This window comes from Suncus etruscus, chromosome X (genome assembly GCF_024139225.1).
Source record: "Suncus etruscus isolate mSunEtr1 chromosome X, mSunEtr1.pri.cur, whole genome shotgun sequence".
NCBI lineage: Eukaryota > Metazoa > Chordata > Mammalia > Eulipotyphla > Soricidae > Suncus > Suncus etruscus.
The window spans coordinates 33,526,025-33,547,970 of record NC_064868.1 but is presented as its reverse complement, the minus strand read 5'-3'; the positions used below and the strand labels follow the sequence as shown (position 1 = coordinate 33,547,970).

At 51.8% G+C, this 21,946-nt stretch overlaps 1 protein-coding gene across 1 annotated transcript in view; it reads left to right on the top strand.

Moving 5' to 3' along the window:
* LOC125998817 (plasma membrane calcium-transporting ATPase 2-like) overlaps window positions 1-21,946 on the top strand; it is an 883,863-nt gene that overhangs the window by 841,784 nt on the left and 20,133 nt on the right. The window contains 13 exon segments of the mRNA XM_049766880.1: window positions 6,666-6,900; window positions 9,165-9,344; window positions 9,720-9,807; window positions 12,331-12,437; window positions 13,349-13,540; window positions 15,049-15,222; window positions 15,224-15,263; window positions 16,778-16,989; window positions 17,084-17,192; window positions 18,384-18,558; window positions 19,390-19,468; window positions 20,189-20,374; window positions 21,422-21,457. Coding sequence (XP_049622837.1) covers window positions 6,666-6,900; window positions 9,165-9,344; window positions 9,720-9,807; window positions 12,331-12,437; window positions 13,349-13,540; window positions 15,049-15,222; window positions 15,224-15,263; window positions 16,778-16,989; window positions 17,084-17,192; window positions 18,384-18,558; window positions 19,390-19,468; window positions 20,189-20,374; window positions 21,422-21,457 — 1,813 coding nt within the window.

The window sequence follows — 21,946 nt, the reverse complement described above, 5'->3', positions numbered from 1 at the left end:
GGCGCCTCAAGTGCCAGGATGCAGTTCTCATGAGTGCCACCAGAAGGCGCCTCAAGTGCCAAGATGCAGTACTCATGAGTGCCAGGATGGGGCGCCTCAAGTGCCAGGATGCAGTTCTCATGCGTGCCAGCAGGGGGGCCTCAATTGCCAGGGTGCAGTACTCATGAGTGCCAGTAGGGGGCACCACAAGTGCCAGGATGCAGTACTCCTGAGTGCCAGCAGGTGGCACCACAAGTGCCAGGATGCAGTACTCATGAGTTCCAGCAGGTTGCGCCACAAATGCCAAGATGCAGTTCTCATGAGTTCCAGCAGGGGGCGCCATAACCACTAATGCCAAGATGCAGTTCTCATGCGTGCCAGCAGGGGGCGCCTCAAGTGCCAGGATGCAGTTCTCATGCGTGCCAGCAGGGGGCGCCGCAAGTGCCAGGATGCAGTACTCATGAGTGCCTGCAGGGGGCGCCACAAATTCCAAGATGCAGTTCTCATGAGTGCCACCAGGGGGCGCCTCAAGTGCCAAGATGCAGTACTCATGAGTGCCAGCAGGGGGCGCCACAAAAGCCAAGATGCAGTTCTCATGCGTTCCAGCAGGGGGCGCCTCAAGTGCCAGGATGCAGTACTCATGAGTGCCAGTAGGGGGAGACACAAATGCCAGGATGCAGTACTCATGAGTGCCAGCAGGGGGCGCCACAACCACTAATGCCAAGATGCAGTTCTCATGCGTGCCACCAGGGGGTGCCGCCAGTGCCTGGTTGCAATACTCATGAGTGCCAGCAGGGGGCGCCACAAATGCCAAGATGCAGTTCTCATGAGTGCCAGTAGGGGGTGCCACAACCACTAATGCCAGGATGCAGTTCTCATGCGTGCCAGCAGGTGGCGCCGCAAGTACCAGGATGCAGTACTCATGAGTGCCAGCAGGGGGCGCCACAAATTCCAAGATGCAGTTCTCATGAGTGCCACCAGGGGGCGCCTCAAGTGCCAGGATGCAGTACTCATGAGTGCCAGTAGGGTTAGACACAAATGCCAGGATGCAGTACTCATGAGTGCCAGCAGGGGCACAACAAATGCCAGGATGCAGTTCTCATGAATACCAGCAGGGGGCGCCTCACGTGCCAAGATGCAGTACTCATGCGTGCCAGCAGGGGGCGCCTCACGTGCCAGGATGCAGGAATCGTGCATGCCAGCAGGTCTCATGAGTGCCAGCTGGGGACGCCACAACCACAAATGCCAAGATGCAGTTCTCATGAGTGCCAGCAGGGGCGCCACAAATGGCAAGATGTAGTACTCATGAATGCCAGCAGGGGGCGCCTCAAGTGCCACGATGCAGTACACATGGATGTCAGTAGGGGGAGACACAAATGCCAGGATGCAGTACTCATGAGTGACAGCAGGGGGCGCCACAAATGCCAAGATGCAGTTCTTAGGAGTGCCAGCAGGGGGAGCCTCAAGTGCCAGGATGCAGGAGTCGTACATGCCAGCAGGGGCGCCACAAATGCCAAGATGCAATTCTCATGAGTGCCAGCAAGGGGCACCGCAAGTGCCAGGATGCAGTACTCATGAGTGCCAGCAGGGGGCGCCACAAATGCCAAGATGCAGTTCTTAGGAGTGCCAGCAGGGGGAGCCTCAAGTGCCAGGATGCAGGAGTCGTACATGCCAGCAGGGGCGCCACAAATGCCAAGATGCAGTTCTCATGAGTGCCACCAGGGGGCGCCTCAAGTGCCAAGATGCAGTATTCATGAGTGCCAGCATGGGGCGCCACAAATGCCAAGATGCAGTTCTCATGAGTTCCAGCAGGGGGCGCCTCAAGTGCCATGATGCAGTACTTATGAGTGCCAGTAGTGGGACACACAAATGCCAGGATGCAGTACTCATGAGTGCCAGCAGGGGGCGCCACAAGTGCCAAGAAGCAGTTCTCATGAGTGCCAGCAGGGGGAGCCACAAATGCCAAGATGCAGTTCTCATGAGTGCCAGCACGGGGCGCCACAACCACTAATGGCAAGATACAGTTCTCATGCGTGCCAGCAGGGTCGCCTCTAGTGCCAGGATGCAGTTCTCATGCGTGCCAGAAGGGGGCGCCGCAAGTGCCAGGATGCAGTACTCATGAGTGCCAGCAGAGGGCACCACAAATGCCAAGATGCAGTTCTCATGAGTGCCACCAGGGGGCGCCTCAAGTGCCAAGATGCAGTACTCATGAGTGCCAGCAGGGGGCGCCACAAATGACAAGATGCAGTTCTCATGCGTTCCAGCAGGGGGCGCCTCAAGTGCCAGGATGCAGTACTCATGAGTGCCACCAGGGGGCGCCTCAAGTGCCAAGATGCATTACTCATGAGTGCCAGGATGGGGCGCCTCAAGTGCCAGGATGCAGTTCTCATGTGTGCCAGCAGGGGGGGCCTCAATTGCCAGGGTGCAGTACTCATGAGTGCCAGTAGGGGGCACCACAAGTGCCAGGATGCAGTACTCCTGAGTGCCAGCAGGTGGCACCACAAGTGCCAGGATGCAGTACTCATGAGTTCCAGCAGGTGGCGCCACAAATGCCAAGATGCAGTTCTCATGAGTTCCAGCAGGGGGCGCCATAACCACTAATGCCAAGATGCAGTTCTCATGCGTGCCAGCAGGGGGCGCCTCAAGTGCCAGGATGCAGTTCTCATGCGTGCCAGCAGGGGGCGCCGCAAGTGCCAGGATGCAGTACTCATGAGTGCCAGTAGGGGGAGACACAAATGCAAGGATACAGTACTCATGAGTGCCACCAGGGGGCGCCTCAAGTGCCAAGATGCAGTACTCATGAGTGCCAGCAGGGGGCGCCACAAATGCCAAGATGCAGTTCTCATGCGTTCCAGCAGGGGGCGCCTCAAGTGCCAGGATGCAGTACTCATGAGTGCCAGTAGGGGGAGACACAAATGCCAGGATGCAGTACTCATGAGTGCCAGCAGGGGGCGCCACAAATGCCAAAATGCAGTTCTCATGAGTGCCAGCAGGGGCGCCACAACAACTAATGCCAAGATGCAGTTCTCATGCGTGCCACCAGGGGGTGCCGCCAGTGCCTGGTTGCAATACTCATGAGTGCCAGCAGGGGGCGCCACAAATGCCAAGATGCAGTTCTCATGAGTGCCAGCAGGGGGCGCCACAACCACTAATGCCAGGATGCAGTTCTCATGCGTGCCAGCAGGTGGCGCCGCAAGTGCCAGGATGCAGTACTCATGAGTGCCAGCAGGGGGCGCCACAAATTCCATGATGCAGTTCTCATGAGTGCCACCAGGGGGCGCCTCAAGTGCCAGGATGCAGTACTCATGAGTGCCAGTAGGGTTAGACACAAATGCCAGGATGCAGTACTCTGAGTGCCAGCAGGGGCGCCACAAATGCCAGGATGCAGTTCTCATGAATACCAGCAGGGGGCGCCACAACCACTAAAGCCAAGATGCAGTACTCATGCGTGCCACCAGGGTGCGCTACAAGTGCCAGGGCGCAGCAATCGTGCATGCAAGCAGAGGGCGCCACATGTGCCAAGATGCAGTATTCATGAGTGCCAGCAGGGGGCGCCACAAATGCCAAGATGCAGTACTCATTACTCATGCTGCCAGCAGGGGGCGCCACAAATGACATGATGCAGTTCTCATTTGTGCCAGCAGGGGCGCCCTAAATGTAAAGATACATTACTCATTACTCATACTGCCAGCAGGGGGCGCCACAAGTGCCAAGATGCAGTCTCATGAGTGCCAGCAGGGGGCTCTTCAACTCCCAGGATGCAGTACTCATGAGTGCCAGCAGGGGGCACCGCAAGTGCCAGGATGCAGTACTCATGAGTGCCAGCAGGGGGCTCCACAAGTGCCAGGATTCAGAACTCATGCGTGTCAGCACGGGCTCCACAAGTGCCAAGATGCAGATCTCATGAGTGCCAGCAGGGGGCTCCACAAGTGCCAGGATTCAGTACTCATGCGTGTCAGCAGGGGGCTCCACAATTGCCAAGATGCAGATCTCATGAGTGCCAGCAGGGGGCGCCACAAATGCCAAGATCAATTTTCATGAGTGCCAGCAGGGGGCGCCACAAATGCCAAGATACATAACTCATTACTCATGCTGCCAGCAGGGGGCGCCTCAAGTGCCAAGATGCAGTACTCATGAGTGCCAGTAGGGGGCGCCACAAATGCCAAGATGCAGTTCTCATGAATGCCAGCAGGGGGCGCTTCAAGTGCCAGGATGAAGTTCTCATGAGTGCCAGCAGGGGGCTCCACCAGTGCCAAGATGCAGTTCTCATGAGTGCCAGCAGGGGACGCAACAAATGCCAAGATGCAGTTCTCATGAGTGCCAGCAGGGGGCTCATCAGGTACCAAGATGCAGTACTCATGCGTGCCAGTAGAGGGCGCCTCACGTGCGAGGATGCAGGAATCGTGCATGCCAGCAGTTCTCTTGAGTGCCAGCAGGGGATGCCACAACCACAAATGAGAAGATGCAGTTCTCATTAATGCCAGCAGGGGCGCCACAAATGCCAAGATGTAGTACTCATGAATGCCAGCAGGGGGCGCCTCAAGTGCCAAGATGCAGTACTCATGAGTGCCAGTAGGGGGAGACACAAATGCCAGGATGCAGTACTCATGAGTGCCAGCAGGGGGCGCCACAAATGCCAACATGCAGTTCTTAGGAGTGCCAGCAGGGGGAGCCTCAAGTGCCAGGATGCAGAAGTCGTACATGCCAGCAGGGGCGCCACAAATGCCAAGATGCAGTTCTCATGAGTGCCAGCAGGGGACGCCACAAGTGCCAGGATGCAGTATTCATGAGTGCCAGCAAGGGGCACCACAAGTTCCAGGATGCAGTACTCATGAGTGCCAGCAGGGGGCGCCACAAATGCCAAGATACAGTACTCATTACACATGCTGCCAGCAGGGGGCGCCACAAGTGCCAGTGTGCAGGAATCGTGCATGCCAGCAGAGGGCGCCACATGTGCCAAGATGCAGTACTCATGAGTGCCAGTAGGGGGCGCCACAAATGCCAAGATGCAGTACTCATTACTCATGCTGCCAGCAGGGGACGCCACAAGTGCCAGGATGCAGTACTCATGCGGCCAGCAGGGGGCTCCTCAAGTGCCAAGGTGCAGTACTCGTGAGTGCCAGCAGGGGGCGCCACAAATGCCAAGATGCAGTTCTCATGATTGCCAGCAGGGGGCACCGCAAGTGCCAGGATGAAGTACTCATGAGTCCCAGCAGGGGGCGCCACAAATGCCAAGATGCAGTTCTCATGAGTGCCAGCAGGGGGCGCTTCAACTCCCAGGATGCAGTACTCATGAGTGCCAGCAGGGAGCGCCACCAGTGTCTGGATGCAGTACTCATGCTGCAAGCAGTGGGCGCCACAAGTGCCAGGACGCAGGAATCGTGCATGCCAGCAGAGGGTGCCACATGTGCCAAGATGCAGTACTCATGAGTGACAGCAGGGGGCGCCACAAACGCCAAGATGCAGTACTCATGCGTGCCAGCAGGGGCACCACAAGTGCCAGGATGCTGTACTCATGCTGCCAGCAGGAGGCGCCACAAGTGCCAGGATGCAGGATGCATGCCAGGAAAGGGTGCCACATATGCCAGGACGCAGTACTCATGAGTGCCAGCAGTGGGGCGCCGCAAGTGCCAGGATGCAGTACTCATGAGTGTCCACAGGGGGCGCAGCTTTGACAAGGTGCAGTATTCATGCGTGCCATCAGGGGATGCAGCATGTTACAGGAATGCAGGAATCGTGCATGCCAGCAGGGGCCAAAGCATGTGCCAGGATGGAGTTTTCATGTGTGCCAGCAGGGGGCACAGCATATGACAGGGTCCAGGAATCATGTATGCCAGCAGGGCACTGACAAGCAACCCTTAAGGATGCCCTGGCACACAGAGGTAAAGCGTCCAGCACCTGTGTGTTAAAATGCACACATGACTGCCTGCTGTGCAGAAACAGGCGCAAAAGGGGCACCCGCAGGCCCAGTCAGGCCTGTCCTTCTCTGTCCTCTTCATGGCTTCTCCAGGGGCCTCCCTCTCCTCCCTATGCCCTGGGCCAGACCTGCAAACTCTCCCCCATCCCGCCCTTCAGTGCTGAGCTGGTTCATTGACTCCAACAGCCAGAACTAAGCAGGTCCTCCCCCTCTTGGGGCCTCAGTTTCCCCCACTTGTACCTGTACTTGTATGATTCTCAACTGACCTTAGGTAGGATTCACCCCAGGTTGCTTTTTGAAGAGATTGTGATTCCCGGTACTCACAGGACAAATGGAATCAGAAGTTTCTGGCTGGAGCCCCTCCCCTTTGTTCTCCATTTGGTTTAGGATTTGCTTTTGGGGATTGAGTTTGGGTTTTTGGTTTAGTTTGATTTGGTGTCACACCTGGCAGTACTCAGGACTTAGTCCTGGTTCTGCACTCAGGGTCCTGGCAGATTCGGGGATCCCATAGGATAGAGTCTGCCACATACAAGGCAAGCACCCTCCCCGAGTACTATCACTCAGGCCCCTCAAGCTCTATTTTAGCCATGTGATCATTTTCCCAGATGAAATCTTGGGGAATCTCAAATCAAAGGCGCCCTGCTCCTGCTGCATGTTCTAGCCAGGTATTGCAATAAGGCCACTTAGTTTCAAGGGGCTACACCTGACTGCATCCCAATCCAACCTGGGGCCCCTGGCCTGGACCTCACCTACCTCTCAGTGCCCTCAGGTGCTGCAAGATCCTCAACGGGGCAGGCGAACCCCGGGTCTTCCGACCCCGAGACCGGGACGAATTGGTGAAGAAGGAGATTGAGCCCATGGCATGTGACGGGCTGAGGACCATCTGTGTGGCCTACCGCGACTTCCCCAGTAGTCCTGAGCCCGACTGGGACAGTGAGAATGACATCCTCAACGACCTCACCTGCATCTGCGTGGTGGGCATTGAAGACCCTGTCCGGCCAGAGGTAGGCCCAGTGGATCTTTGGGTAGCCCATCTGGTGGAGTTTGTGCCCAGGATGGCCCTGCCACTCGCTGTCCTTCTGCTGGCCCCCAGGACAGGCACAAGGTGTCCTGCCTCAACTGCCCACCCCTAGCCTGTAGGAGCCAGGGTCTCCCCTAAAAGAGCCTACCCCCAGTATGGAGTCAGTGCAGGCCAAACTGGCCCAATAATGCATTGATGCATGTGTCCTGGGAAAAGCTGAAAAGTTCCAGAACAGAAGAGTTTCCTCCTGAGGTTCTGTCTCAATGTGGGAGGAGGGCTGAAAATTCTGACCCCCTGCAGCCCCTTCACAAGATGTGAAACCCTTTGGATAAGTGGCAACTAGCATTTATTTTATTATAGTTTTTGGTTTGGAAGCCGCTCCTGGTGATGCTCACTCCTGCCTCTGCACTCAAGAATCAGATGTGTAGGGAATCTTATGGGGTGCTCGGGATCAAACCTAGGTTAGCCACATGCAGGGTGAGAGCCCTACCCATTGAATTCCAGCCCCAACAACCAGCATTTAACATCACGGGAGAGAGGCCAGTACAGTTGATCAAATATTTTCCAGCCCAGGGATCCCCAAAAAGAAGAGGGGAAGAAAGGCCAAGAACCATCCAATATGGCCACAAGCCCATATAACCCCAAGCCTGGAGTGATCCCTAAGTACAGAGCAAGCAGTAATCCTGAGCACTACCAGGTGTGGCCCAAAAAACAATAGAATTATAAACAAATATAAGTATTAATTATGTGATATATAAAATTAATAATATTGATATCCTAATTAGTATATGGTTTTTAATATAATTACCAATATAATTCTCAACAAAGTACCTCAAGAAAGGATACCATAGATTCTGGGGTTGGAAACCCCAACATCCTCTAGGAGACAGAGAAGCACCCTGTACAGTCCTGGAACTCTCTCACACGGTTTGGAGGTGTGGGCTTGGGAGCCAAGTATGCAAGAGAAGAACTGAGAATGCAGCCCTGGGACTGCTGCTCAGAAGAGGGATTTAGTTCCAAAGGCACGTCCTCTGCCTGCAAAGATATTCAGCAGCAAATAACAAAGCTCCCCATGTTATTCCAGGATTTGTCCCTTCCCATGGGTCAGATCTCTCCAGGGTCAGATCTGTGTTGTGTGGAATGAGCTGCCACTGCTCCCGCAGCCCAAAGATTTATGTAGTCCAAAGATTTGTCCAGCAAATCCTAAACAAATCTCAGCTCTGTATTGGACTGGGGCCTGTGGGGGAGGCCAGGGCCTGTTGGTTTCTGATTGACAGGGCTTTCTGGTTCATGATCGACCCAGACATCAGTTATAATCACAGAAATGGGAGGAGGCAGTTATTATTCAAAGAAAAGGCTGCATTTTGCTGGAAACAGACAGATTTTTCTAAGTCAGTACCATATGTATTCTATAAATAAAATGCTTCCAGGGCAGGGGCCGAAGAGATGGCTTTGCGGTAAGATGTTTGCAATGCATGCAGAAAATCGGTGGTTCGAATCCCAGCATCCCATATGGTCCCCTGAACCTGCCAGGAGCGATTTCTGAGCATAGAGCCAGGAATAACCCCTGAACGCTGCTAGGTATGACCCAAAAACCAAAAAAAAAATGCTTCCAGAGCCATAGTACAGTAGGTAGGGCATTTCTTTGCATGCGGGCAACTGGGGTTTGATCCCTGGCATTCTATATGGCCTCCGGAGCCTGCCAGCAGTGATATCTGAGCACAGGGCCTGTAGTAACCCCCGAGAGCCACAAGATGTGCCCCCCCAAAATAAAGAATAAAAACAACAGTTTCCAGATGCAGTGCCCCAGCCAAATCTGAAAAAAAAAACAAATGCAGGAAAGTGTTCATCACTGAGCTTGCTGGAATTAAACATGAATTAAACAAGTAAGCATAGTTTGTGCCACCTCACCTCAAGAGTAAGAGTTTGTTGGAGGGGATACAGGGGGTGGGGGGCATTTGCAAAGTCTTCTCTGGATAAGGCCAGTGATGACACATCTCAGGATGAACCATCACAGGCATAGTGCTGGCTGCCTGGGACTCTGAGAACTGAGGTCCATCAGGTTTTGATTAGTGATGCCTGCCCTGGGCACAGAAGGAAGAGGGAGGTAGGAGTTGGGCACCTCCTTCTGTCCCCCTCCCTAACACCCCCAAAGGAACTGTCTGGGCAAAGTGACTCTCTGGAAACTGAGGGCAGGGAAGGAATGCCAAGGGTATGCCCACCTCCATGGTTCCCAATCCTGTGCAGGTTTCTGAAGCTATCCGCAAGAGCCAGAGAGCAGGCATCACAGTCTGCATGGTCACCGGGGACAACATCAACACAGCCCGTGCCATCGCCATTAAATGCGGCATCATCCACCCTGGGGAGGACTTCCTGTGTCTGGAGGGCAAGGAGTTCAACAGGCGCATCCTTAATGAGAAGGGAGAGGTATGGGCCGGAGAGATAGCATAGGTGTAAGGCATTTGCCTTGCATGCAGCTGACCCAGGACAGATGAGGATTCAATCTCTGACATACCATATGGTTCCCCAAGCCTGCCAGGAGCGATTTCTGAGCCCAGAGCCAGGAGTAACCCCTGAGCACTGCCAGGTGTGACCCAAAAACCAAAACCAAAAAAAGAAGGAAGAGATAGACACAGGGCAGGTCGGAAGGGGGAGGTAGAGATGGGCACCAAGGGTCCTATGGGGGTGTGGGGCTGAGCAGCACAGGGGGAAGCTCCAGACCCACTGGGGGTGCACAGAGTCCAGAAGCTCCTGCATTTCCCTTCCCCTCTCTGGACCGCAATGTCTCGCCCGTTCCCCCAGATCGAGCAGGAGCGGATTGATAAGATCTGGCCGAAACTTCGGGTGCTGGCCCGCTCCTCGCCGACGGACAAGCACACACTAGTCAAAGGTAAACAGACCTGGGGCTGGAGCATTAGCATATCATGGAGGGCATTTACTTTGCACACAGTGGACCTGGGTTCAATTCCCAGCATTCATATGATCCCCTGAACCCCATCAGGAGTGATTATTCCTGTGTGTAGACCCTGGAGTAAGACTTGAGCACTGTCAGGTGTGGCCCAAAAATGGGGGAGTAAACAAACCAGCCCCTAGTAATAGTGTCCTGGAAATGGTGCTGCCTGGGTTTCCTAACCCCTAACAGTCCACTCACCTCATCTTTTGCAGCCAAGGATAGGGAGATAGGATGGGAATCTCAGCAAGTTGGGTCCCTGTTCCAGCGGGGAACCTGGTCCAAAGCCAGCACCAGGGACCCATGGCGAAGGGTACCCCTGGGGTATATTTAAATTGAATGTCATACACAGCTCGTCGTGTCTTAGTGTGGAAAACGGTGACACTACTCACATTCCCTTGTACCTCAGACCTCAGAGCCTTCTAACTGGAGTTAGAGAACCCTCCCAGCATCCAGGAGCAAGCCCTCTGCAACCCATCCCTCTCCAGGCATCTGGATGAGCCCCAGTACTGGCTCTTTAAGGCACTCAAAGCTTGGTTCAGCTCAGTCACCTACCTTCTCTGTGGTCTTTGGCTGGTCTTGGCCTCAGGCACCATCTCCCCACCTCTGCAAAATAAGCAGAGAGGGCAGGGTTTTGGCTGAATTCACCCCTAAGCATTGGGGTCCCTCTCTCACTATGCTGCCCCAAGACCTTAATGAAGGCAGATCTGGCTTTGATGAGAGAACCTTACACTCCAAAGCTGCACTTCCAATAGGAAGCCATCTCCCTCCCTGACATGCTGTCTCCAGGCTCCACACATGGCTGTTGGCTCTATGTGTTCCTGGCAGAAATGAAGGCTACACTGGGAGTAGGAGGGGACGAGGTCTCAGTCCCCTGGGCGAAAGTATCAGCAGGCAGGCCCTGAAGATATGGTGGAGTTTTAGAAAAAGGGTAGGTATTGTAGTATATGAAAAAGTTTCCATAAGATTATTCTTGGAATTGTTGTATATAAAAAATTTACTTAGGATTGTTCTGTGACTATTGCCCCACCTAGCCCTTCCAGGTAGGGGTGCTGTGGAGTTGGCAATAAATAGCTTGATGGAGAGGGGAGAGGGGTCCTTTTGCGAAAGCTGTTTGCAGGATGCAAGAAGATTCTCTCGCTCTCTCTTTTTGCCCAATCTTTTACACCCTATCCTTCTTGTCTGTGTGGATTATTATTTGCTGCAGATAAATATTACCAAGGTCTACCCCAGAAAGGGAATGGGAAGTAATTTCTCTTTCTGGGGACTGCTCTTGGATTCACAAATACCCAACAAAGGATTTAACAGCCCAGATACTTTACAGGTATAGGGTCAGGATGTGAATTGGGGGTACATTAAAAGTACAGATGTGAGGGGGAGTGGGAAAAAGTACAGATGTGGGGGGACTCAGCCCCTTCTAGGAAAGAAAATGGCATTCACTGCTGAACTGGGGACTTGTGCCCAAGAAGATTGTGGGGGCCAAGATCATCTGATGGAATCTCACAATTAGCAGGCCAAGGACTGGGAGATAGAATTTCCCTGCAGGTGGAAAGGAACAGAGCAGAGAAAACCCCAAGATGGTCCAGTGGTGAGCACTGTTGGTAGATATCGGGCTAAAATGAAACTCAGGAGCTAGTAAAACGGGAGACTATGTGACTATGTGGATGGGGCAGCCAGGAAATTGAGGCAGGCAACCATATAGGAGCAGCTGACCCTGAGGCCAGGGATAGTCCAGGCCAGATTTAGATACAACAGGACAATCATAGAGCCAGGGAATATCTGGAGTAGATTAAGATAGGAAGGTGGTTTTTCTAGGACCACAGAGAATGAATCAATGGTTGATGAGCCTAGTATGCCTGGAGCCCTGAATCAGTCTTATGCCAGAAAATTTCAGTGGTAAGGTCTTCATGTACTTAGGCCAAAGCTTTTCCCTTCCATTTCCCTCATATTTTGCTGGACCTATGCAAAGAAAAGCTGCCACCCACACCATTTTTACTGTATTTTTAACTCTCATCCTTTACAAAAAATAAGAGCTTACTAAACTTTCTGCTAGTGCATTAATGACTTCATCGGGGATTCAATAATTTTGAAAAATACACTTGCCACTGAACGTTTTCTTTTCTTTCTCTCCCATCTCTTTAGTTTTACTTTCAATTTTCTATTTCTTTTTTTTAATCATGTTGCTTTTGGTCTTCCTGAAACAATTGTATTATGATCAGTCATGTCAACTATGTGATGCATTTTCATCAATAAATAAAAAATATTTTTAAAAAAAGATAGAGGATAGATGGGGTGTGCCCAGGTGGGAGCCAGTGCCCAGACCCTTCATAATTGCTGGAAACGGGGCAGGCAAAGCCAATAGGGCACAGGGTAGGGACATGGGAGGCAGTGTGGGCCCAGTGTCAGGTCTCCCAAGATAGCAAAGTGCCTTGGCTGGGCTCTGAGTGTACCCGAATTCTCCAGGAATCATTGACAGTACCCACACGGAGCAGCGGCAGGTGGTGGCAGTCACGGGGGATGGCATGAATGATGGCCCTGCTCTCAAGAAGGCGGATGTGGGCTTCGCCATGGTAGGAGCAGCCCCGGGTCTGTGCGATTCCAAGCCAGGGTCTTGGGGAGCAAGGGCACTGCCTCCTTACTGGCTGTGCTCTCTACCATCCACTGTGTGCACCTTTGGTGCCAACACTCAGGAGGCTCAGCCTGGGCACGGGGGCTTCCTGGAAGCGTTCAGGAAACTCCTGGCAGTAATGAGTCTGCAAGGAGGTGTCTGCGTATCACAGAATTGAGTTGCACATGGTGTGTGTGTAGTATACAGCCAGAGCATGAGGCACCGTGTATATGGCTGTGTGTGAGCACGAGTAGGATCCTAAGTGTGAGATTTGAGCCTGAATGAGCGTCTGAATGTCTGTGTCTGAACATGAATGTTGATATGTGCATTCATAAGCATGGTCACGAGTGTGGCCATGAATGAAGGCATGAGAGAGCATGAAAATGTGAGATGAGTGCATAAGCATGATCAGGAATGTGACCACTAGCATATGCACCTTTGTGTTGGTGCTCGCGTGCATGAAGTGGGCTGTTTCGTGCATTGTGCCAAACGGTACGTATGAGTGCCCAGGTAAGTGCGGGCATGTCTGATGCTTTTGTGCACATGGAAATGTGTGTGGCCCACCCATGAGTGTAAGATGTGTGCCTCCGTATAGGAATGTTTGTCCCTATGTTCAGAGGACGGTGTAGAATATGAATGCACATGATATCATGTATGCTCAGACTTGTGCATACTCAGGAGTTGAGTGTTCAGGGCAGATGCCACCACGCTGCGGGGAACAGTCCCTAGTTCTGTGAATCTGGGGAAGCTGTGAAAACATCTGGCTGGGGACAATCATCTCTCCTCCCCCATGCTATTCTGCCCTGTCCCCATTGCTGTTCTGTCCCCATGTGCCACCCATCCCATTCCCACCCTGACGACCTATTCTAAAAGGGCATTGCGGGTACTGACGTAGCCAAGGAGGCCTCCGACATCATCCTCACAGATGACAACTTTAGCAGCATCGTCAAGGCAGTCATGTGGGGTCGCAACGTGTACGACAGCATCTCCAAGTTCCTGCAGTTCCAGCTGACAGTCAACGTGGTGGCCGTGATCGTGGCCTTTACTTGAGCCTGCATCACGCAAGTGGGTCTGGGACCAGCAAGCAGGGAAAACTCCAGCTCTGCTTTCCTCTGCAAATGCCTCCCCAGGGCCAGGAGCTGCAGACAGGGTGCAGGAATTGGAGCCCGAAAGGGGGTATAGGTCACTCCAAATGGGAGGGAGCTGCCAGCCCTGCCCAGGGCTTTGACAGCTTCCTAGGAATGGAGAAGGAAAGTGCAGAGGCTCAAGTTCTGCCTTCACCACAGTTCTACCACACACACATCCCAAGATCAGAGCCCTGCCTTTGGAGCTGAGCCACCAGCTCAGCTGAGCTCAGTACTTGCCGCCTACAGGACTCCTGGGGAGTCTTCTTTCTGCCTGATCTGTGGACAAGAAGCTCCCTCTGGCGGAGAATTGGGGCACAATCCCTAAGGAAAGCCCTTATGGGTGCCCAGAACACTGTTATTTGCCCACAAACTTCCACAGGTGCTGGTAATGGGCTCTGCCACTGGGGACTCGGCCTAAGGGACAAGCAGGAGAAAGAGTTCAGGAAGGGAGCATGGAGGAGGGGAACAAGCAAGCATGCGGAATGCAGACTGGAAGTAGGGCAGTTGACTCAGTCAGGCAATCTGGCATGTGGACTTCCTAGAGGAGGTGTTCCCAGGCTGTCGGGGGGTGAGACAAAGCCATGGGCAAGTCTGTGATAGATAGAGCAGAGAGGCAGACCAGGGACTAGGAATGTGTCTGCATGACAAGCACAAGTCCCTAAGTTCCATCCCCAGCACAGCAGGGTCTGAGACCCCAAGCACGGCCAGGAGGGCCACATAAACAAGCAAAAGTCAGGGGAGTCAGAGCCTTGAGGGGAATGGGGAGGATCCTTCTGGGAGCATATGAGAGAGGTCAGGGTACAAGAAGTACAGTGGGCAAAGGCATCCCTGGATTTAACATGGCGAGCCATGTCCTAGAAGGTAAGTAGTGACAGTGGCATGAATAGGACCATCCACTAATATTGTGACAGCTCAGACAGGTGACATGAGATGAAATTGTTTCAAGGTCCTCTCAGAGCAGGACAGGTATCTCCTCAAAGCAGAATAGGGGTCTCCACAGAGCAGGATGCGGGTCCCCTCAGAGAACAATGGAGTCTCCATAAAGCCAATTGGGGGTATCATAGCCAAATGAGGGAGGTCACAGGAAGCTTTACTGCCAAGCACTATCCCTACTGAGAAATTCTTCTCTTTGGGGAATCCTGAGGAAACCCAGACCAGGATCAAGTGGGCCAGGCCAAAGCCATCAAAGCTGAGTGCTGTGGAGAAAGGTTGTGGGGTCGAGGGCAGAGCCAGAAGGGCAGGTCTGTGAGAGGGAGAGAGGGGCGTTCTGGCCTGGTCAAGAAGAGCAGCCATGGGACCTGGAGACTCAGGTCTCTTCTTGGGGCAACAGGAGCAGTGGGTGATTCTCTTGTGAGGACCCCAGAGAACCTGCCTCACGCTTTGGGGCACCCCAGGCCAGAAGCTGCTGCACCCTGTCACCCCTTCCCTGGCCGGCCCTGTCCACAGGACTCGCCGCTGAAGGCCGTGCAGATGCTATGGGTGAACCTTATCATGGACACCTTCGCCTCCCTGGCTTTGGCCACCGAGCCCCCCACTGAGACCCTGCTGCTGAGGAAGCCATATGCCCGCAACAAGCCCCTCATCTCCCACACCATGATGAAGAATATTCTTGGCCACGCCTGTCTACCAGCTGACGCTCATCTTCACACTGTTCTTTGTTGGTGCGTGGTTCCCTGAGGTACCTGGGGCCACCCCACAACCGGGGTGTTGTGGTCACTGCAAAATGATATGAGTCAGAGCCAGCCTCTGAGGGGAGCAAGGTCTGAGGGGAGGTGCTGACACTGATGCCCCTATTCTCAATTTATTCTAACCATGGGGTGCCTTCCCCCACCTGCCCAGGGGGTCCCTGCCTATCCACCAACTCAGGCAGCACCTCTTAAATTAGGCCTTCCATGCCCTACACGTCCCACAGCCATGGGTCAGCCAGGACCCTGAGTCCCATGGGCGGCCTCATTCAAGGAGAATTTGCCCTCTTTGTCCTACAGGAAATTTCCACAGTGACCTCATCCTACCCGCCTTCCATTTCTTCTACTCACAATGCCATTTTGGTGGAGAAATGTAGCCTGGGAAGCGCCCCAGAGACAGACGCATCTAATTTTGAAGTCATCCTCCTTCTCCTTCCTCAGATAACTTTGGCTCTTGCCGTGTTTTCGTGGGCCCAAGTTTAGTCACAGTCATGATCTAATTTTAGAGGTGGGAGAGAAGAGAAAGGACCCTATGAGGGGTCCCTGCCACAGAGGCCAGAACCCCGAAACAAGCTCCTTCTCAAGACAGACTCTTATCACCAGCAGCACTTTTAGGGGATCCCAGGGCTGTGGCCTCTCTATGATGGCCAGCAGCCTAGGACTGCCTTTGTTTGTATTTCTGGCTTGGGGGTTGGAAATTGGGCCACAACCAGCTGTGCTCAAGGCTCTTGGGCTCCCCCTTAGGAATATCAGGAATTGAACAGGATTGTGAAGACCATCACCAGATCTGCTGCCTGTATCTCTTTATAATTTGGGAATTTCTCCTTTTTTTTGTTTTTGTTTTTGGGCCAAACCTGGTGATGCTCAGGGGTTACTCCTGGCTATGCACTCAGAAATTGCTCCTGCCTTGGAGGACCATATGAGACTCCAGGGGATCAAACTGCAGTCCATCCTAGGCTAGCGCAGGAAAAGCATATGCCTATCCACTTGTGCCAACGTTCTGGCCCCTAATTTGGGAGTTTTTCTGAGGAGGAGTCACCCTGATCCCCCACAGTGCTCAGAGACTCAGGGTCCCCCCTCTCAGTTATTCCCAGTCAACTGAATTGGAGGTCCAAGGCCTGAATATATGGCACCACTCAGGCTGGTCTGGTGGTGCTGGGGAGTTCCTAAGCCACCCCAGCAATGTTCAGAGACCCCCAGGGCCATACCTACTAGTGCTTGGGGATCCATATGGTATGGGGGTAGAACTCAGGTTGGTCACATGCAAGGCCCATCTCCTGTCCTGCCCGTGTTCTCCATGTGTCCTATGCCTGCTGCCCTGCCACACAAACCACAGAAAACATGAACACAGATGGTCTTCCCCAAAGGAGCAAAGGTTCTGAGTCCAAGGACCCCACATCGTGTTCAGAGCCTGGGTGCAGGGGTCCCCCATCCTATATCTGCTTCCCCCACTACCACCACTTAATGCTGCAGCTCAACTTCTCCCACAGGTGAAAAGATGTTCCAGATCGACAGTGGGAGGAATGCACCCTTGCACTCGCCACCCTCTGAGCACTACACCATCATTTTCAACACCTTCGTCATGATGTAACTCTTCAATGAGGTCAACGCGCGTAAGATCCACGGTGAACGCAACGTCTTCGACGGCATCTTCTGAAACCCCATCTTCTCCACCATCGTACTGGGCACCTTTGCCATCCAGGTTGCCAGCCCCCTGCCCCATACGCCCTGAAAACCCCACCCCTAGGCTCTGGGGCGGCCCTGACACCCCCTTCTCCCACTCCACTGTCCTCTAGATTGTCATCGTGCAGTTTGGGGGGGAAGCCTTTCAGCTGCTCCCTGCTGCAGCTGGACCAGTGGATGTGGTGCATCTTCATCAGCTTAGGGGAGCTCGTGTGGGGCCAGGTGACTTAGGACTGGGTGTGACTGAGAGGCAAATACCTCTCAGTGTCCTAGGGATGGGCCCCACCCAACTCTGTAGCTGCCATCTGACCCCACTAAACCCCTCATCATGGAGTGTCTGAGTTGTGGGGGCCTTGGAGGACCCACTGCCATAATTTGTACCACTAACTACATCTACTGAAATTCATTTCAAACACAGTATTAGGGGGGCCGAAGTGTTAGCACAGTAGTAGGACATTTGCCTTGCAAGTGGCCAACCCAGAACCGACATTGGTTCAAATCCCAGCATCCCATATGGTCCCTGTGCCTGCCAGGAGCGATTTCTGAGCACAGAGCTAGGAGTAACCCCTGAGCACTGCCTAGTGTGGCCCCAAAACCAAAAAAAAATCACAGTATTATGTGCCCCATGGTGGATAGTCTGGATCACTTGCCACAAAGAGAAACTCAGTGAAAGTGGCTAAGATGGAACAAGCAATGTCTTGTAGGGGCAGATCATGCCTAGATGCTTGTGGCCCCGAGTTCAATTTTAGAACTGATTTTCCCATCCCTACCTCCCCAGTACCTGTAGCTGTAACCAGAGGGGCCTAGCAGGGCCAACACTGGCCATCAGATCTGCAGTATCTCCCAAAAAATAATAGGAAGAAAAGAAAAAGGGAATGCAATAAAATAAGAATGAGATTGACATAAGTCTATCCAGGTAGCCAAGAGTCCAAGCCAGCATCACAGGCAGTCTCTATTCTCACTGGATTTTATGATCCCTCACTGGTCTCATGACCTCCTGGGTCTCATGATCTCTTGCTTAGTCCCATGGCCCCTCACCGAGTCTCATGATTCCACACACACCATGTAACAGCACTTCCAGGGATGGGCTCCAGAGAGGGACCAGAGTGGTGGCACAAGCAGTAGGGTGTTTGCCTTGCATGCACTGACCTAGGAAAAGACCATGATTTGATCCCCTAATGTCCCATATGGTCCCCCAAACCAGGAGCGATTTCTGAGCCCATAGCCCATAGACCTGTTGGATTTGTTTGCTTGTGTCTCTTTTCCGAATCCCTCTAGGTCTCCTCAGAGGGCTAGGAAGGGCACCCTCAAAACTGCGTCATGGAACTGCTCAGAGCGAGAAATTAAAAAAAAACATTGATTAAGGACTGCTGTGGTGTTCGCCAGGCAGAGATCTGATTTCTCTGTCTGTAGAGTTCTTCCCTGCCGTGCCCTTGATGACTGTGATAGTTTTGAAGGACCTGTTGGTTTTGTTTGCTTGTGAATCTTTTCTGAATCTCTCAAGCTCACCTCAGAGAAATAGGATGGTTACCGCCAAAAACGGCACCCTGGAATTGCTCTGGGCGAGAAATCAAGAAACACCTAGTGAGTAAGGACTGCTGTGGGGGTGGCCAGGCAGAGAGCGGATTTCTCTGCCTGTGCAGGTTCTTCCCTGCCATGCCCTTGTTGACTTTGATAACGTGAAGGGACCTGTTGATTTTGTTTCCTTGAGTCTCTTTTCTGAATCCATCAAGCTTTCCTCAGAAGGTTAGGAAGCCCCCCCCCCCCAAAACTCCGTCCTGGAACAGCTAGGGCGAGAAATCAAGAAACACCCAATGAGTAAGGCCTGCTGTGGGAGTCGCCTGGCAGAGAGCTGATTTCTCTGCCTGTGTTGTTCTTCCCTGCCATGCCCTTGATGAATGTAATAACTTGAAGGGACCTGTTGGCTTTGTTTGCATGTGTCTCTTTTCTGAATTCCTCAAGTTCTCCTCAGAGTGCTAATGAGGGCACCCCCAAAAACTGAGTCCTGGAACTACTCAGGGCAACAAATCAAGAAACACCTAGTAAGTAAGGACTACTGTAGAGGTCACCAGGCAGAGAGCTGATTTCTTTGCCTGTGGAGGTTCTTCCATGCCATGCCCTTGATGTATGTGATAACTTGGAGAGACCTGTTGGCTTTGTATGTTTATGTCTCTTTTCTGAATCCCTCAAGCACTCCTCTGAGTGCTAGGAAGGGCACCCCAAAAACTGTGTCCTGGAAATGATCAAGCTGAGAGATCAAGAAACACCCAGTGAGTAAGGACTGCTGTGGTGGTCGCCAGGCAGAGAGCTGATTTCTATGCCTCTGGAGGTTGTTCCCTGCCATGCCCTTGACGACCGTGATATCTTAAAGGGACCTGTTGGCTTTGTTTAATTGTGTTTCTTTTCTGAATCTCTCAAGCTCTCCTCAGAGGGCTAAAAATGGCACCCCCAAAACTCAGTCGTGGAACTGTGGAGGCCAAGATATCAAGAAACACCCAGTAAGTAAGGACTGATGTTGGGTTTACCAGAAAGAGAGCTAATTATTCTTCTGTGGAGGTTCTTCACTGCCTTGAGATAACTTGAAGGGACCTGTTGGCTTTTTTTGACTGTGTCTACTTTCTGAATCCCTCAAGCTCTCCTCAGAGGGCTAGGAAGGCTCCACCAAAATCTTTGTCCTGGAACAGCTCAGGCTGAGAAAGCAAGAAAAACCCAATGAGTAAGGTGTGCTGTGGGAGTCGACAGGCAGAGATGTAATTTTTCTGCCTGTGGAGGCTCTTTCCTGCCGTCCCCATGATGACTGTGATAACTTGAAGGGAACTGTTGGCTTTTTTTGCTTGTGTCTCTTTTATGAATCCCTCAAGTTCTCCAAGGCCAGGAGACTAAGTAAACTATTGTCTATATGAAGAATTATTATTTGCTGCAAAGAATATTAACAAGCTTTGTGAATATGATCTTGGGTTAAAGAATTAAAATTATGGAAGTTTTTATTGTAAAAAGAACCTTTCAAGTATGCCTCTGTAGGTATACACCCCAATATTATGCTACATCCCGTGGCCCTACTCCCTCCCAACCTATAACCATTTTGCCTCCTGCCAAGCCATTTCCTTATGGACCTCCTGCAGTCGTGTTTTCACCCACCTCAAAAGAGACTGCCTGGGTTACCCACCATTCCAGTCCTTCAACCCACCATTTCTGCCAAACTTATTTCATCTTTGCAGATCAACGCCTCTGCTGCAGCCTTGACTAACCCTGTCTACGAGGAATGTTGGATTTGCTACTCTGCCCAGCTGCCCTTCTACGAAGGAATTGCCACCTTCGGCGGGTCCACTGCTACCAAGAACCCTGCTGACCTCCAATGGGGAGCTGAGACACATCAAGGCATAACTTTGAGTCAGATCATGGGCGTGGGACTTTGCCTACTTGGACTGCATATGCGCCCCCTCGTCCAATTGTTGGGCATTTGCAATAAAACTATTGTTGTGTCCAACTCTTCCGTCTTTGTTCAAGCCCCCAGCTCCACATATTTTGCTTGCTCAACTGGACTTTCTCCCCATATTGTTACTGAAATGTTTCTTGCTTATCATGATTATTGTATTTTAGTTTTGTTAATGCCTAGAGTAGCCATTAGACCTGTTGATGATTTGCTTTGGGATAAGAAGATTACTATATTTATATATAAGCGTGAACCTATTACTGCTATTACCCTTGCTCTTGTTTTGGGTTTGAGTTTTGCTAGAGCGGGAACTGGTATTGCTTCTTTAATCACTTTACAAAGTCATTTTAATCAGCTTACGAGTGCTATTGATAGAGATATCAAGGAACTGGAGGAAGGTTTTAAATATCTTACTGAAACTGTTGGCTCTCTTGCTGAAGTTGTGCAGCAAAACCGCTGCAGTTTGGATTTGGCCTTTTTGAAGGAGGGGGGAGTCTGTGCTGCCTTGAAGGAAGAATGTTGCTTTTTAAAAAATAAGTTAGGCTTGGTTAAAGATAGTATTAGAAGAGTATAACATAGTGTGATGAAACGCAAGCAAAAAAGAACAAAGTGAGTCCTGGTATCAAAACTGGTTTTCAACGTCCCCATGGTTGTTCACTTTATTGCCCAGGCTTTGGGGCTGGTTGTAGGATTTAAGTTGCTTGTTCTTTTGGCCCTTTGGCTTTTCTCAAATTGACAGATTTTGTCAAGACCCAAGCTGACTCTGCCACCAAAAATAACATAGCAGTTCATTACAGAGCCAGGCTCTTGCTGAACCTCTTGAGCCTGGTTCTACTGGTACCCCTAACAACAGACCTTTTGAGCCCCTTGAGGAGAATTTACAGGATGCCTTGCAATTTGAAAAACTTGCTAAGCAATCCTTTAGTTCTTGCCTGTAAAGATGCTTAAGATGGGAATAGCTTGGTGCCAGGAGTTAGAAGCACACTCTCTTGCTAGATAAAAATCTTGCTCTATGCAGCTTTCGAGTGCTAAACCTGGAAGCCCACCAAGTAGCGTAAGACAGGCACTCCACCCATCTTTTATTTTTTTTACAGAAAAGGGGGACCTGTGGGGACCCAGAGCCAAGATGGAGTCTAACAGGTCAATTGTTCTTGTGTGACGTGTATGTGACCTGAAGCATTGGCTATTGTTTAAGTTTTGGAGACAAAGGAAAAGTTCTCAAGGCCCTCTGTTAAACATTTGAGAAAGCTAGTGACAGTTTAATGCTTCAGTGAATTTTAAGTAAAGAACAGACCATACTTGTATCAGAATGTACAGATAGGAGGTACGCAAAGTTTTACATGTCTGACTTATAGAGATAAACCACAAGATGTACTTTGTAAAGCTGTTTGTCACATGGGCTGTTTCATCCTGTCTAACCTCCTCCCCTGAACGTTTCCACATATAAGAAGAGCCTGCTGGCTAATAAAATTGGACCTTGATCAGACTCCCATTTGACTTGGTCCCTTTTTTCCTATCCATTCTTTTTTCCACAGACTGGATC